This window comes from Notolabrus celidotus, chromosome 16 (genome assembly GCF_009762535.1).
Source record: "Notolabrus celidotus isolate fNotCel1 chromosome 16, fNotCel1.pri, whole genome shotgun sequence".
In the NCBI taxonomy this organism is placed as follows: Eukaryota; Metazoa; Chordata; class Actinopteri; order Labriformes; family Labridae; genus Notolabrus; species Notolabrus celidotus.
In genome coordinates this window covers 12291896-12306231 of record NC_048287.1, presented here as the reverse complement: position 1 = coordinate 12306231, position 14336 = coordinate 12291896, and the positions used below count along the sequence as shown (strand labels likewise).

General features: G+C 40.5%; 1 protein-coding gene across 1 annotated transcript in view; it reads left to right on the top strand.

The window, feature by feature from the left end:
- adgrb2 (adhesion G protein-coupled receptor B2) overlaps positions 1–14336 on the top strand; it is a 196702-nt gene that overhangs the window by 160709 nt on the left and 21657 nt on the right. The window contains exons 26-32 of the mRNA XM_034705611.1: positions 1366–1437; positions 3724–3816; positions 6074–6340; positions 9334–9373; positions 9785–9799; positions 11809–11981; positions 12516–13235. Coding sequence (XP_034561502.1) covers positions 1366–1437; positions 3724–3816; positions 6074–6340; positions 9334–9373; positions 9785–9799; positions 11809–11981; positions 12516–13235 — 1380 coding nt within the window. The remainder of the gene's footprint in view (positions 1–1365; positions 1438–3723; positions 3817–6073; positions 6341–9333; positions 9374–9784; positions 9800–11808; positions 11982–12515; positions 13236–14336) is intronic.

Sequence of the window (14336 nt, the reverse complement as noted above, 5' to 3'; positions counted from 1 at the left end):
TACCATGCTACTGATAATAATGTTAAACATAAGAATCATAAATAGTAGTCAACTTAATTTGTTCAGCAACTGCCATGCAATATGTTAGGATTAAAGTGCTTTATATGAACATGAATACTGACAGAATAAACATTAAAACAAGGAACAGTGCAAAACTTTGAAGGAAAAAGTCAAATGTATTTAATGATAATGTTAAATTGTTAAAACATTCAGATGCAATAACAATATTGAAAATTTGAAAATTTGAAAAGCAAAATTAATTCAGATGAAATAGAGATTAAACATGAAACCCATTACACTGGGTAAATAAAACTGAAAAAACAAACAAATATAAAGTTAAAAAGTGCTGTTGTTAGCCAGAAACCTCATATCTCCATATTTCATTATTATTTATTATTTTTTCAATAAATAATCTTTTTGGTCACCCTTAGTGCTTGTCAGTGTGCTTTACAAAATATCAGCCAACGAAAAGCATTTAAAAGAGCTTGTGACACAGCCTTTTTTTTATCTCCTGAAAAGCTTCCATTTGGAGATATAAGGTTTTAGCCTGACAATATCTGACCTGACATTAAGGTATTTAAAGTGGGTAAAGTCAAGTAAAATATAACTGTATCTTGAAAACAATTTCAAGACATCAGAATCTTTTTAATGAAATAAACATTCAAATAAAGTTGATCAAAGATCAAGAGGGAGTCTCATTTTATTCACAGACTTATTAAAAGAACAACTGTGATGATTTATGATGAATAAACATGATTCAGCTGACTCATTTATTCCCATATCAGTGCCTCTCTAATGATTTCTCTGCAGATACAGCAATGCAGAATCAACAATCTCAAAGTAGTGCCTCAAAGACACTTAAAGCTTGTCAAAAAATTCCTCTTTGTCTTTCACAGAACATTTTCAAACTTTTTATGACACTGAAAAAATGCAACATCTATCAAATGTTATAGAATGGGTCTGATTAAAGGTATTAAAACAAAGAAAAGTATTTGTGAATAAGTAGTTAAATAACAAAAATAAAAAGGTTTTTTTGTGCACTCAGTTGCTGGTTTTCATTGTAACACAACATGCTTTCTTGCTCATGAAAAGTTCAGATGCACAGAAGTCAGAAACATGAGCTGTCACAGCAGTGATGGAAGGATTTGTCATGCAAACAGAGAGATGCTGATACATCTCAGTCCTTGACACACTTTTAGACAGCTGAACCTTCTGGCCAAAAAAAGCTAAAATCACTCCGTACAATGTCAGCAGCAGTATACGCTCAAGGCTTTTTGTTGTGAGTAGAGGGAAAATACTTTTTATATATAGATCTTTAAAGAAAGTGCAAGAAAATAACAAGCACACGTCTTTTGTTTCTCCCAGGTTCTCTTTGCTGTCTTTGACTCTGTCCAGGGTTTCGTCATCATCACCGTCCACTGTGCAATGCGCCGAGAGGTGAGTCCTATAAGCTGCCGTGTGGATCCCAGACATGTTGAGCTCTTATGTTTCTAATTCAGCACCACACAGTGACCTTAGTGACATCCGCTCCCTGAGACAGGTGGGATTCATGTCGGCAAATGTCATGTTAGTTTCCGGGTCAGTTTAGAGAGACACGACAGCAGAACACAAGCAGATCAGACATGAAAAGGATTAGTGTGGTATTTATGTCCAGCACTACTTCTTCATAATGTAGTGTAATAGTGGAGTATTGTCCGTCTGATCTGAGGCGGCTTTAAGGAGCTTATGAAGATGCTGTATGGAATAAGAAGATAAGACCTTAACTAATACCCCCTGGTGTCTGTTTGCCACAGGCTTTGCCCCCCCCCCTGAGAATTTTAAACCCACTGTGCACACACATGTAGTTATGCCCTTGAGCTAGACATTTACACACACTCATTTAGCCATGGGCAAATTCATCCTTTCACCAGCTACAATTAATGGAAACCATTTGTTTCCCTTAACTGTAAATAAGCCACCTGTTGCTGATGCATGCACACTGCACACAGCCTTGCTTTTATCCAAGAGATCATAATTTTATTGAATGCACTAGTGCATATTGTATGTGATACTGAAATGCTTTGAGTGCTGAGCTGCAACACAAAAGCAGCAGGGATCAAGGTAAAGTAAATCCAGGAATTATTTATGTTGAATGTTTTTGTGAATCTCCTGCAAGAGAAGAGAGAGAGAGAGAGAGAGAGAGAGAGAGAGAGAGAGAGAGAGAGAGAGAGACGGAGCTTAAATCCTGTGTGGCTGCAGAACAATGGCAGTGGGGAGTGCCGCACGGGAAGAGAGAAGGGGAGGGGTAACAAAAAAGGGAAAGATAGAGGAAGCATTATGGTGCAAAAACAAGAGAGAAGGCAGTACAAAGTGTGATATTATGTGAAAGAAACAACAGACACAGAATGTGCTGGGGAGCACAGTAGCATGTAGTGCTCCTAGATAGCACTTGCTGTTTGAAAGGTGCGGCGGAGAATGAAAGGACCACGGCGAGCAAAGGCAGCCTGCGGAGATCAGTCAAGGAAAGGGGCTAGTGAATGAGCGAATGTAATACAAGAGGTGTTGCGATTAGGAAGCAGCAAGATAGGAAACAACAAGTGAAGGAAGGAGAGGGTTTAATGTGAGGAAAGATGAGGAAAGGATAGAGTTAAATTAGGAAAGAGAAGGAAAAAAGGCATGTGGAGATCTATGGGGGGGAAATCGTGATTCACTAGTGTAGCAGGGGATGATAGTAGGGGAGGAGGAAATGGAGAGGGAGGTATGGACACATAGTGGGGCTCTTCACTTTGAAGTTGAAATAAGCAGCATCAGGTGCCAATACACACACTGACAGGAAACAGAGAAAAAACACCACTGAGGTATGACTGTAGACAACAAGCGAGAGATGGATGTAAGGAGACAATGGAGGCACTACTCCATCTCATGCAGTAATAATCAGACATGGCTGCTTCTCCCATTCACTCCATGTGTAGAACACACAGACACAGACACATCAATGTAGATGAGACCACCCAGCATGAGTCAAGATGCTCTGATTCATTCTTGCTTAAGAGATCTTGTTTCCTACCACAAGAGTCTTATGGGATTTGACAGCGGCAACATTGAGGAATGATGCTGCTCCTTAGGAAGTAACCAGGCTATCCATAATAAAGCATCTGATGCAGAGAGAAACATCTCAGAGTGGGCTGTGAAACACAATCCACACTGATCCATTTGTTTTGAGCTGCGTCCCAAGAACTAGTTCTTTAAAAGTGGGCTATTGTGTGTTTGCTTAGGCGCCATATGTGGGAAGATAAAGAAAAATATTATGACACTGGGAAGAAGGCCCAGAGGTTAGAGCATCCATATACCATGCTGTTGGTTTTAATTAGGACTGCTCACCACTGATCTCAAAGGTTCAAACAGGCCACTTTCAAGCTTTCTTTACTGCTCGGCTGTCTGTTATGTAAGCCACAAGCTAAGCTACTGTAAGAAGAATATAGCGGCGGCTTTGTTTACCGTTTTCACATAATTTAATATTCACTGAACATCTGTCATTGCAGTGATGAAGAAAAACTTAAAGTGTCTTGAGAGTGAGCTCCCAACGCTCCAACATTTGCCAAACTAACTTAAGTAAAAATTCCTCCACTAACTTCTTTCCTTTGCATCAACCCTGCATTATTCTTCCCCCCTTCCTATCACTTTTTTTCCCCTCTCTGCATTCCTTTCCTTTCTCTCCCATCATTCCCTATTCCACTCCTTCAGGTGCAAGATGCGGTGCGCTGTCGGATGGGGGGATGTAAAGACGACAGCGAAAACTCACCCGACTCCTGCAAGAATGGACAGGTGCAGATCATGGTGAATAGCATTTCCATTTCATCCCACATCGTATCCATTAGACTAACATTGAAACAGCTGGAGCTCTCTGGAAGCTGCAGCTTCAACAGCAGGAAGCATGATTGTCATTATTTACGTGCCCAGACTTCTCCTTAACCATGTTTTCCTGCACAGGGATTCATTACTCCTCTTATTATACTCATTTTATTTCCCCACAAATGCTTGACTTTTTTCACCATCCACCTTTAGCACAGTTGCGATATTTATTGCAAAGTGAGAGTGACTCAATGTGGGAAGCTAGCATGTAAGTTATAATGTTATACTACTGTTTCCCAGGTTGCAACTTGTTTAAATGTGTAAAAGATCCTGCGAGTAACTTTTGGTTTGTTACGCACCCTGTGAACAAAGCGGTGCATCTTATCTCATTCCTGGTTTTGTCCTGTAAATGAGGGAGCAGTATTTTAAACCTAAAAAATATATATATATATTTCTTACCTTGCTTAATTTAACTTTCAAATATAAGACTCATTGTCGGTCTTTGTCATGGATAAATAAAAAAAACTTTTAAAAGGCTTTTTTAGCATCTACAGTTAATCACTATAGCTGCTCACACCAGCTGCTTTAGACATTAAGAATAATACAAACATATACAAATAATCAATCTTTATTCTGATGGTCCTGTTTGCTCTGGTAAGTCATAAGGACACACCAGTATTAATTTCAGTCTGTTTCATAACCAGCTAAAACTTCCACACAGAGGCTTAAAATAAATCAACATTTTCATTTCACTGCTTTTAGCGCATAAAGCTACCATTAGCTAAAAGCTACAGTTAGCATTAAACCACTCCACAGCTTAGGAAATTCCTAGTTCACATTCTGATATCACTAATATTAACTGAATTTAAACTTAAACTTAAATTAAATTTGCTGTATTGCTGCATTAATTGCAGTCCATGCTGGAGGATTCAATATTCTTATCACGCTAACAATGATATAAGCTTGTTAGTGCGAGTATTAGCTCTAAGCTTTTGGTGAATAATAGCAAATGTGCTTTAAGATAATGCTGTCTCTTTTAATAAGGCATCCAGGTTTTACTTTCAAATGTATTTTGAGTTGCTACTCATTTTGATATGTCAGATATCAAAGACTGATATTACTTACAACCTGTAACATAGTAGCATAACATGATAACAGATTATAGCTTCCCACCTTGAGAGTGATGACAGAAGCAAATGTGAATGAGGTCAATTGTAACAACATTTCATTCCCGGCCTGAAACTTAACTACTTCCTGTAGTTTTATAAGGTAGATTTAAAGACTCAATAGCTTGTGGGAATTAGGATTCATTTTAATTAAGAATGATGTTTTTTTGCTGTGAGCATTTAATGAATTAAGATAACCGGACATTCAGCACTTTATTTAGTTTAAAGCTAAACTTCTTTGTTTTTATTTGAAGAGCACAGCGCACCCATAAGGTTATTGCGTGTGTTCCAAATGTGACTAATAGTGTGATAAATCACTCAGACCTGGACTGCTGTGCCAATGTCAGAGCGGTCACACTACTACTATGAGAGCATGAGCGACTCTCCCAGCGCTGTTCCCTCAATTTTTCCCTGAGACCCGTTTGCGGTAACGGTTATGGGTTCCTGAACGCCCCCTCTGAGGTTATCAAGATTAAACTTCAGAGCCATCATTCTGCTCAGAGAAGTCATTATGACACTTTCTCCATCTCTGTTTTCATAACCGAGAGGAACATTTACAGTCTAACTGAGCTTTTTCAAATTATTTTTGGTTAAATGCATCGTGTGCTACCTTGCACACAGTTCGAAGAGAACGCTAGTTGCTATGCCAACTGCTGCTCTATTAAGGCAGACAGCTGTTAAACCTCTAAGTTTGTGTGAATTTTTTTGTCTTAATGTGCGCGACTTAGAGGAAACCTTCTCAGAGAGCACATACTCTTCGAGAGCTGTTGAATGAAAGACACAATACCCTTGAGGACGGTAATTGTGATGGATAATTTAGCATGGCTGCTACCAGTTGTATCTCCATCATAATTACTGTGAACGCCATCCCCAAAGGTGTTTCTGCAATATTCACACTGGAAAGTAAAACCCCTGACATGAGAAAGATGTAGAGCTCTAGCTACACCTTCTTTATTAAATTAAGTCGAGGCCACTTTGAAAAAGTTAGATTAGTTAACCTCTACTTCAAAACTGTTAATATGTCTTCCTCTAACATTTCAATTTTATGTTTTCCATTGACTTTTTTAAACCATCAGAAGGGTCCAATTGTGAGCCAATGCGGGCAGCAGTGTGGCTCTCTGCGATACGGCACATCAACAAGCCTGTTGAATTGCCACTTGCAGACGTTCTCACCGGCGTGCCAGCAGGCCTGTCACCACAGTCTGCCACGCAGCAACCATGGGCTCGAGCACAGCCACTCCCTCAACTACGCGCATGAGCACACACCCATCCTCAACAATACCCATAACCATGTTCACAACCATAACCACGGCCACAACCACAACCACATCGGCTGCCAACCAGTATGTCCAACATAGAAGATAAAGTGTTGTTGTTATGAATAGTCAAGTCCGTAGATGTAGAAAGGTGGAATATGTAAAACTATTATTTGCAACAAATATAAAATCAAACGTCAGCTTTGTAAAAGATTGGCATATTTTCCCTCTCTCCAAGAGTTGGATGAAAGGATTTAAGACTTTCATGTCTCACATGGGTTGAATATGTAGCTATGGCTAGCACCTGGTTGGCTTAAGCTAACTAATTAAATATTTAAGCTTTTTGAAAATGTGTATAGAATTTGTTTGATTTATGATTCTTTGGCTTTGGAATTGATTATACAAACAAGAAAAGCTAAAGACAAGACAAGATGAATACTGAGGTAGGCATATATACAGATAGTGCTAAGCTACCTGTTTTCTGCTGTCTACTGGATAAGTTAAGCTAATCAACTGCAAGTTAAAAATACATGTTTAGCATGTAGACATGAGAGTAAAATCTAACTTTTTTTCTAACTCAAAGGAAAAAAAGTGAATAAAGATAAACCAATTTCTATTCCATCTTGTTTTGATTACATGTTTCACCTTTATATATATTAGCAGGTTTAGCTGTGATGTATGAATATAAATTACAACTTCTAGTGTAGCAATACAGGCCCAAAATATTTGAGTCGTTCTTCTTAGGGCATTTTATATTTTGATGAAGGAGATGATTGTTTCTTTGGTGTTCATATTTGTTGTACCTGTGACCTCACGCAGTCTGCTGTGTGCTACAGGATCTTTGCTCAGTCATTAAGGTTCAACAAAAGGACTGTGTTCCCTTTTGGTGCTTTTGTTCCCTCAACAGTTGACATTGATGACTCACTGTACTTAACCTGTGAGGCCGTTGCAGAGAGAGTACGTTCCATAGCTAAAATAAAGATGATTTGTTTTTCTCATTTTGGATGAGAGAGTGACTGAGAGAACAAGAAAGAGAGTTTTTTTTTTTTCATAACCGCATTCGTCCATTTAGCAGAGACCCATTTATGGAGCTGCGGGTGATTTGCGTACTAAGAGCTTTTCCGCTCCTCTGAGACCCTCACACATTCGCTCTGTCTCTCTCAGTTTTTCATTTCCCTCCCTTCCCCTTCTCTTTGCCTCTGTGGCGTGCCCAAACTGTCTAAAATCTGTAGTTTATTATCCAAACAAAGGCTTTTGTAAGTGAATCCCGCCGAGGACGGGAGGAGGCTCTATCGTGAGAGAGAGGACCACATCTGCATAGCAATGAGCTTCACTTTCACTAAAGTTTTGGAAACTTGAGGGGTGGCCGTATAGAAGAAAACACTTTTCTTCTTTTTACCCACTGCCCTCTGGGTTATTTTTAAAACCCCATGGAGAAACACCATCCTTCTCTTCTCAAGTGAATTCCACATCCAAGCATATAAACACCCTATTTTTGCTTCTTTAAAAAACCTTATCTATATGAAACCTGGGTAGTGACGGCAGGTAAAAGCTCAAGCTTCTTCAATGGTTTGGTCACCAGTGTGAATGAACAGCAGTAGTATTTCTATTCTCACATTGCATATTACTCCTACCAAACTAAGGGAAGCTGTGCTAGAAGCCAGCAAAGTTTGCTTGGACTGGCACAGCAGATAATAGTTTTGCTGCTGTGTAAACTTCTGTCCCTGTTTTCCATCCCAGACGATAGGGAGGTGAATAATGAGGGATACAGTCGCATGAAATACTTGGCAAAAGTCCACAGTATTCTCTCTGTCTTTCAAACACTGCATCTGGATGTGACGCTGTGATTGACAGATATAATCCAAACAGCAGCATGTCATCACATTGTTTTCACTGCGTTTTTGTGGTTTCAAGATGCACTGGACAAAGCTGCCTATAATTAAAGAAAAAATGATCAATTCGATTTGCACTTACAGCTCCTGTGAGGCATTCTGATGGCTTATGAAGCATATGAAAACTAAAAATGATACTAAAGAAAATTGAAAAGTCAAGCAACAAGCACTAATTTAATTAAATGAATTTCAGTTTTATTAAATACAACTTTTAGCCTCAAATTGAGTTACCAGGGACCATCAAACACAGGGGAATATGCATAACAATTTTAAAAATTGAGATTGTGGGGGGATAAATGGTCCTGTGAGTAGCTTTTAAGTGGATATGAAACAGATTGAAGTGACTGCTTATGCCTCTATATTTGCAAGAAAAAGCTAACAAGATCAGCAAAAATACTGATCATTCACTAATAGTAAATAATTTTTTCATCCCAAAGTTGAAATGCCTTTATTTAGATTCCCTGGAGTAAAGATTCACTGTCAGTATATCTGGCTGTTACAAGAACGGATGATCTGAATAGTTTTATTTGTTAGACCTTTCAGAGGAAAATTGAATTAAAAGAAATCAACTAGTCTAAAGGTGAGAATCTGCTGGTGTCAATGATGTCAAATTGGTTTGCCTAACACTAACACTAGCAGAGCAAGCACCACCAGCCCTGGTCCTTGTATATCAACGTCTACATGCCTGTGCTTGTTATGCATTGCTCTGGGTCAAGTGGTCATATGACACAGCCTCCATAGTACTTTATCTATCTGTCATCTGTGCTGGTTAACATCTGGGTGGTGGAGCGTTGTAGCATTAAGGCAGTAGCCACTGACCGGAGCTACAGCCCTGGCTGCAGTACAGCTTAGGCATAACATTCAAAGTGTAGTAGTCTATTGTTATAGAATACTACTACTCATATAAAAGTAGAACAAGGGACGCAAAGTTTGACTCAAAATAATGGTTATAGTCGCTTTTTTTTTCATGTTAGTAGAGGGCATTACTATTGGACTGAGATGCAACAAGTCACAATTATCACGTACTTCTCTAAATGGAGAAAGAAGACCATCAGCGTCATCAAATACAGCATTATCATTCTAGAGCCAATCCCTAATCAGGCCTATTCCTCTACTAAGGTGTTAATTGTAATAACTAGTGCACACTCATTGTCTCTCTTTTCTTCCTACCATGCCTCCTGCTCTCAGACGGATTTTGAAAAGGATGTGGACTTGGCATGTCAAACAGGTGAGCTCTCCTTTCCACTTGATTTTTCCCTTTTCCCCTTTTCCTTTGTCTCCTCTTTTGTCAAACACCGTATTAGCATAGCAAAGAGTCTGTTTCGTTCTTAGCTCGCTGCCGTGCATGCTGATACACTGACAGGAGATGATGCGCTACATTCCCGCACAGTTGTTCACAAATTATTAAGCTTTATCAATCACACTGATTCTGCCCTATGAGTGTTCAGCGAGCATATGTTTGGATGAGAACTGTGTTTAATTGTGCATGATGCTAACACCCCTCCGTGTGTTTAGACCTGTTTCACAATGGACCTGTGTGCCAGTGTGCTTTTGGATGTGTTACAAATGTCTCACAATCTCAGTTTGTGTTGTGCTTTGAAAAATTAACACCATCACTTTCCCCCCTCCACCCCTGCAGAGAGAGGACACCCATGTAAGTTTTGCACCAAACTGACCTCTATCACACTGCCTGGTCCATCCCTAGACTTCAGCATGACCTGTAGACGAATCCGGTTTGTGGATTGGAAGTGCACAGGTTGCCATTTACTGCAGCACAAGTTGGACATTTGTAAACGGCAGTAACAAGCATTAACTCAACTACAGCTATTTTGGTTTTAATAAGAACCATTAAGTGATGTATTTATTCACCCCTGCACTGTGGTGTACTGATGAAGTGAAGCTACTTTTTCTTGTAAGCCTGCAATTAAACCTAACAATATTGAGTAGATGTGAACCGGTTGCCCACCATCCTGGCACATGTGCAATGCATGTAATCATCAAATTTAATGAGCAAGTTGAGGTAATGACGTCAGCATTTCCAAATACTTTCATTTATGCCGTCCACACGAATATGACAATACAAGTTTTTGAAAAATGTATGTTTTCAGTGACCTAAAACTCTCTTTACTTGTAGATGTAAGGCCAAAACGTAGAGGAGAAGCAAAGTTTTCAAAAATATTAACATATGTGTGGACGGCCTTAATTACATCCTCTTCCTGGAGCTGGAGGGCTGATTGCACTCAGGTAGAGTGCAATCAGAAGTGAGGGCAACACAGACCAGACCACACGTAAAATAAGAGAATAATAATTGTATTTGTACAGGACAAGATCAGCAAAGATGTGTAATGTACCCTTTTGTCGCAAAAGTTGACTCAAAATTAAAGTTCCTCAGGGTATATGGTCACGCTATCCTGGTTTGAGCGAGCTAACACTTTGACATCCACACTTTAGAGAAAGAACAGGAGCAGTATGTGCACTTTCTTTTCACGTGAACGCTTTGTAGTATCAGTTTCAGGCATTTTGCATGGACGCCCAATAACTTCCAGTTACACACAGACCACGGGAGTGTTTGAGGAAGCAGCAGATAAAACAACCACCGGATCCGTCTACAGGTCCCTCTCTGTGTTTCCTCTGTTGGATGCAGAGGTGAATGAATCGGATTGGTCAGACTGTCCAGTCCTTTCACATCACTGCACACCAACAGACAGCAAAACAGAGAAACTATTAGGTTCTGTACTCAGCCAGTGTCCTCGCTCGTTAGTCAGAATCAGCAGGATCCAATTTCAACTTCTTATAAAACGTGTATCTTGACGTTTTGTCACATCAATGCAGTTCACATGAAATGGTCTGCTCCACATGCTTTGCTCTAGAACTGGCTTTGTGGGCCGCAATAAATATTTTTCCCTGTGATGGTGACAGAATGAGCATGAAATCAAGCATGAATCTCCAGACAGTTTGAGTTGTGTTTGAGCGTGATGATAGATTGATGTAAGGATGTGATTTAACATTGCCTGTCTACAGCATGTCATAGTTAATTTTAGATATCCTGTTTTGGAAATGTGTAGTATCTGTTTATAGTTGTTCTCCTTCAAAAGTGCATGAAAAACTAAACCCAGAAACACTGTAAGGACATTTATGTTGATTTATTTATGTCATTAAGTAATAAAAGAAAAACCTCAATTATTAATACATGACTTAAAGCAGATAAAAACACATATAATCTCACTTTTCTACAAAAAAGAAACAATAAGATTGTGAGAAAAATTAAGGAGTGAGGGATTGTAGCTCCATTCTTATCAAGAGCACAGTTTTTCCACTGTGGCTCTCTTAAAGCTCATAAAAATCCTGACATGCAGCAAATCTTGAGATAGAGCAAGACTTTAGGTCACAGTGTCAGGAAAAAACAACTCCTCTTAGTTACTGTGAGGCATGTAAGTCCAAAATGAGAAATAAACATCTTTGTGGAGCTACATGAAAGCTCTAAACAAACTCCCATCAGTACCTGAGCCATATCTTATGATGCTATTTTTCTCACCTCTCTGGAATAAAGTATGTAATCTCCTCTCTGTTCACTCTCCATCCCTTTTTCTCCCTCTTAATGTTCCTTTTATTATTCACTACCCTCTCCACGGTTTCCCTGGTCTACCCCGTGTCTTCCTCCAGTCATATTCAAGGAGGTGAACACCTGCAACCCAGCAACCATCACCGGGACGTTATCCCGCATCTCCCTGGACGACGAGGATGACCCCAAGCTGGCGGCCCATCAGGAGGGGGGAGTGGGGGTCAACTTCAGCTCCCTCCCTGGGAACATCCCCCCTCCCAACCTCATTGTACAGGTACAGATCTGAAGTTTACCACGAGACAGAGTAGGAACTATGTGGCTCTTTTACCATACTTAGTATTGTATAATACTTTGTATTGTACATATTTTATGGAAAATTCCTTCAAGTTTTTGTTATGTCTTCTGATCAAGGTTCATTTTAGTGTATCTTTGGTTACTATAAACCACCAAGAACAACACACTCAGTCATTAGACATGATTTGATTCTGATTTAGCAGCCTGAAAGCTTAAAAACACTTTGTTTTAACTTAATTTCTAACAATTCTCCTCATTTAGAAGGAGGGAAATTCAATAGAAGCAATAACTACATTAAAGTATTCATAAAGTGCTTTAAAGTTAAACTGCAATTGAGTTATAGAGGAAGGTGAAAGACAGAAGTACTGTGATATTATAAAGCCTAGCAGGATTGCTCACAAATGAAAAATTAGATCATGCCGGAAGAAGGTAACTCACTTTAGATTATCCAAATAAGATTATCTTGTTTCAAGGAAACACTGGTATAGCAGAAATATTCCTTTTCATCTTCAAGGTTCCAACCCTGGGCGGTCTAAACGAGCTGAGCGAGACGCCGCTAAAGAAGGAGGTGAACGTGGACCAGCAGAGACAGCAGGGGCAGCAACGCAGCGGTGCTCCCATCTACCTGTGCACTGAGAGCGGCCTGGGCTGGGCTCGACCGCCAACTTCCTCCAACACGTCCCAGGACGGTAGTGCCGGAAGCGGGGGAAGCGGAGGAGGAGGGGGAGGAGGAAGCGGTGGAGGCGGAGAGGGAGACTACATGGTCTTACCTCGTAGGACGGTCAGTCTCAAACCTCCAGCATCCTCCTCCCCAGGGGGAGGCCTGGGACTGGGGGGCGAGGACAAGCCCCTCAACATTGCAGTGGATGATCCCCCCTTCCCTCCCCCTCCCTCCCCTCTCACCCTGCACCCAGCCGAGAGCGAGGCCTACCCGGCGGATTTTGTGCCGTCCAGCGTGGGGGACATGAACATTGCCATGAACCTGAACCGCTCCTACGGGACGATTAAAACCATGCCCCACGGGCACGGCCACATGATGGCTCAGGGAGGTATTGTACACTCCCACGGAGGACACATGCACTCCCACGGGCACTCGCTCCAGCTGAAGCCGGGCCAGAGGCCGTCGGTCAGGCAGATCCTGACTGGGGGAACAACGGTGGAGAGAACCAGGACTCTGCCACGCAACCTGGGCAGCACCAACGCCAACACCAGCCTCTCTGCAGGATCCCTGGAGGTGGGTGAGAGGTTGTGGGATGAGGATAAGAGGGGTTCCCTGTGGCGGTGAAGCTCCCTCAGTATGTTCAGCTTTGACTTGAGCACACAAGTTTTAGAGTTAAGGATGTGGTGGTTGCGCTGCTTCATGAAAGGAGTAACAAAGAGAGAAGTATTGAGAAAGAAAGTTTTCTGTGGAAAGGTTTCAGTTACTTAGTGAGACATTTTGTCTGTGTGAGGATTTTAAACACCTATACTTTAAACACAAAAAGATGCAAATATGAACATTTGCATTTAATGATGTGCCTCTTAGATAAAGAGAAAAACTATTTCATCTAATCAACATTTATTTTTACCCTAAGAAAAATAAGATGCAATAATCAGTTCAATTCAATGTGCTTTATTGGCATGAACAGAGACATGTTGTTGCCAAAACACATAATCTATATCAGGCTTGATGAATTGTTCATAATATTTATAGTCAGCTTGTATGCTTGATATCCATATAATTACACAAGCATGGCCTTCAAACAATTCAAGCAGTCACTGCTACATGTTTTCTGTGATATTCTATGAGAACATTCCCAACAAGGTTGATAATGTCATCGTTGTGTGCCTCAGGAGAAGTGTGTTAAAATCCACTGACATTTATTTCAGCTGAGCAGTATTTACTGCCTCTGATGGAGACAATGAGCGTTGAAATTTGTTATTTTCCTTCTGACAGACAGCTTTTTCCTGGATCAGTTTGTGAGAACAAGTGATGGTGTGTGATGTGTGTGAAAACCCCTCCTAAAGGCACAAGGTGGCCTAGCAGATGGACTTAGACAGACAGAAGAAACACCCCTGGCCTTTAAGCCTACCTCATTTTAACACACACACACACTCAGAACAATAACAAACCCACGGACACATTAACACACGTGTACATGCATGCTTCCCTCTGGGGCATCTTGCTGACTCACAAGGTTGATGAAAGAGACGGAAACGATGCTTTCACTGAAAAAGTGCAGATGCTTCACTCTGGGACGTTAAGGACCAGTTATTAAAAGTCATAAAAAATCACTGCCAGAAAAGCTACGAGCACACTCTTGAAAAACCTCTGCTCGGGAACCTGCGGGACGTA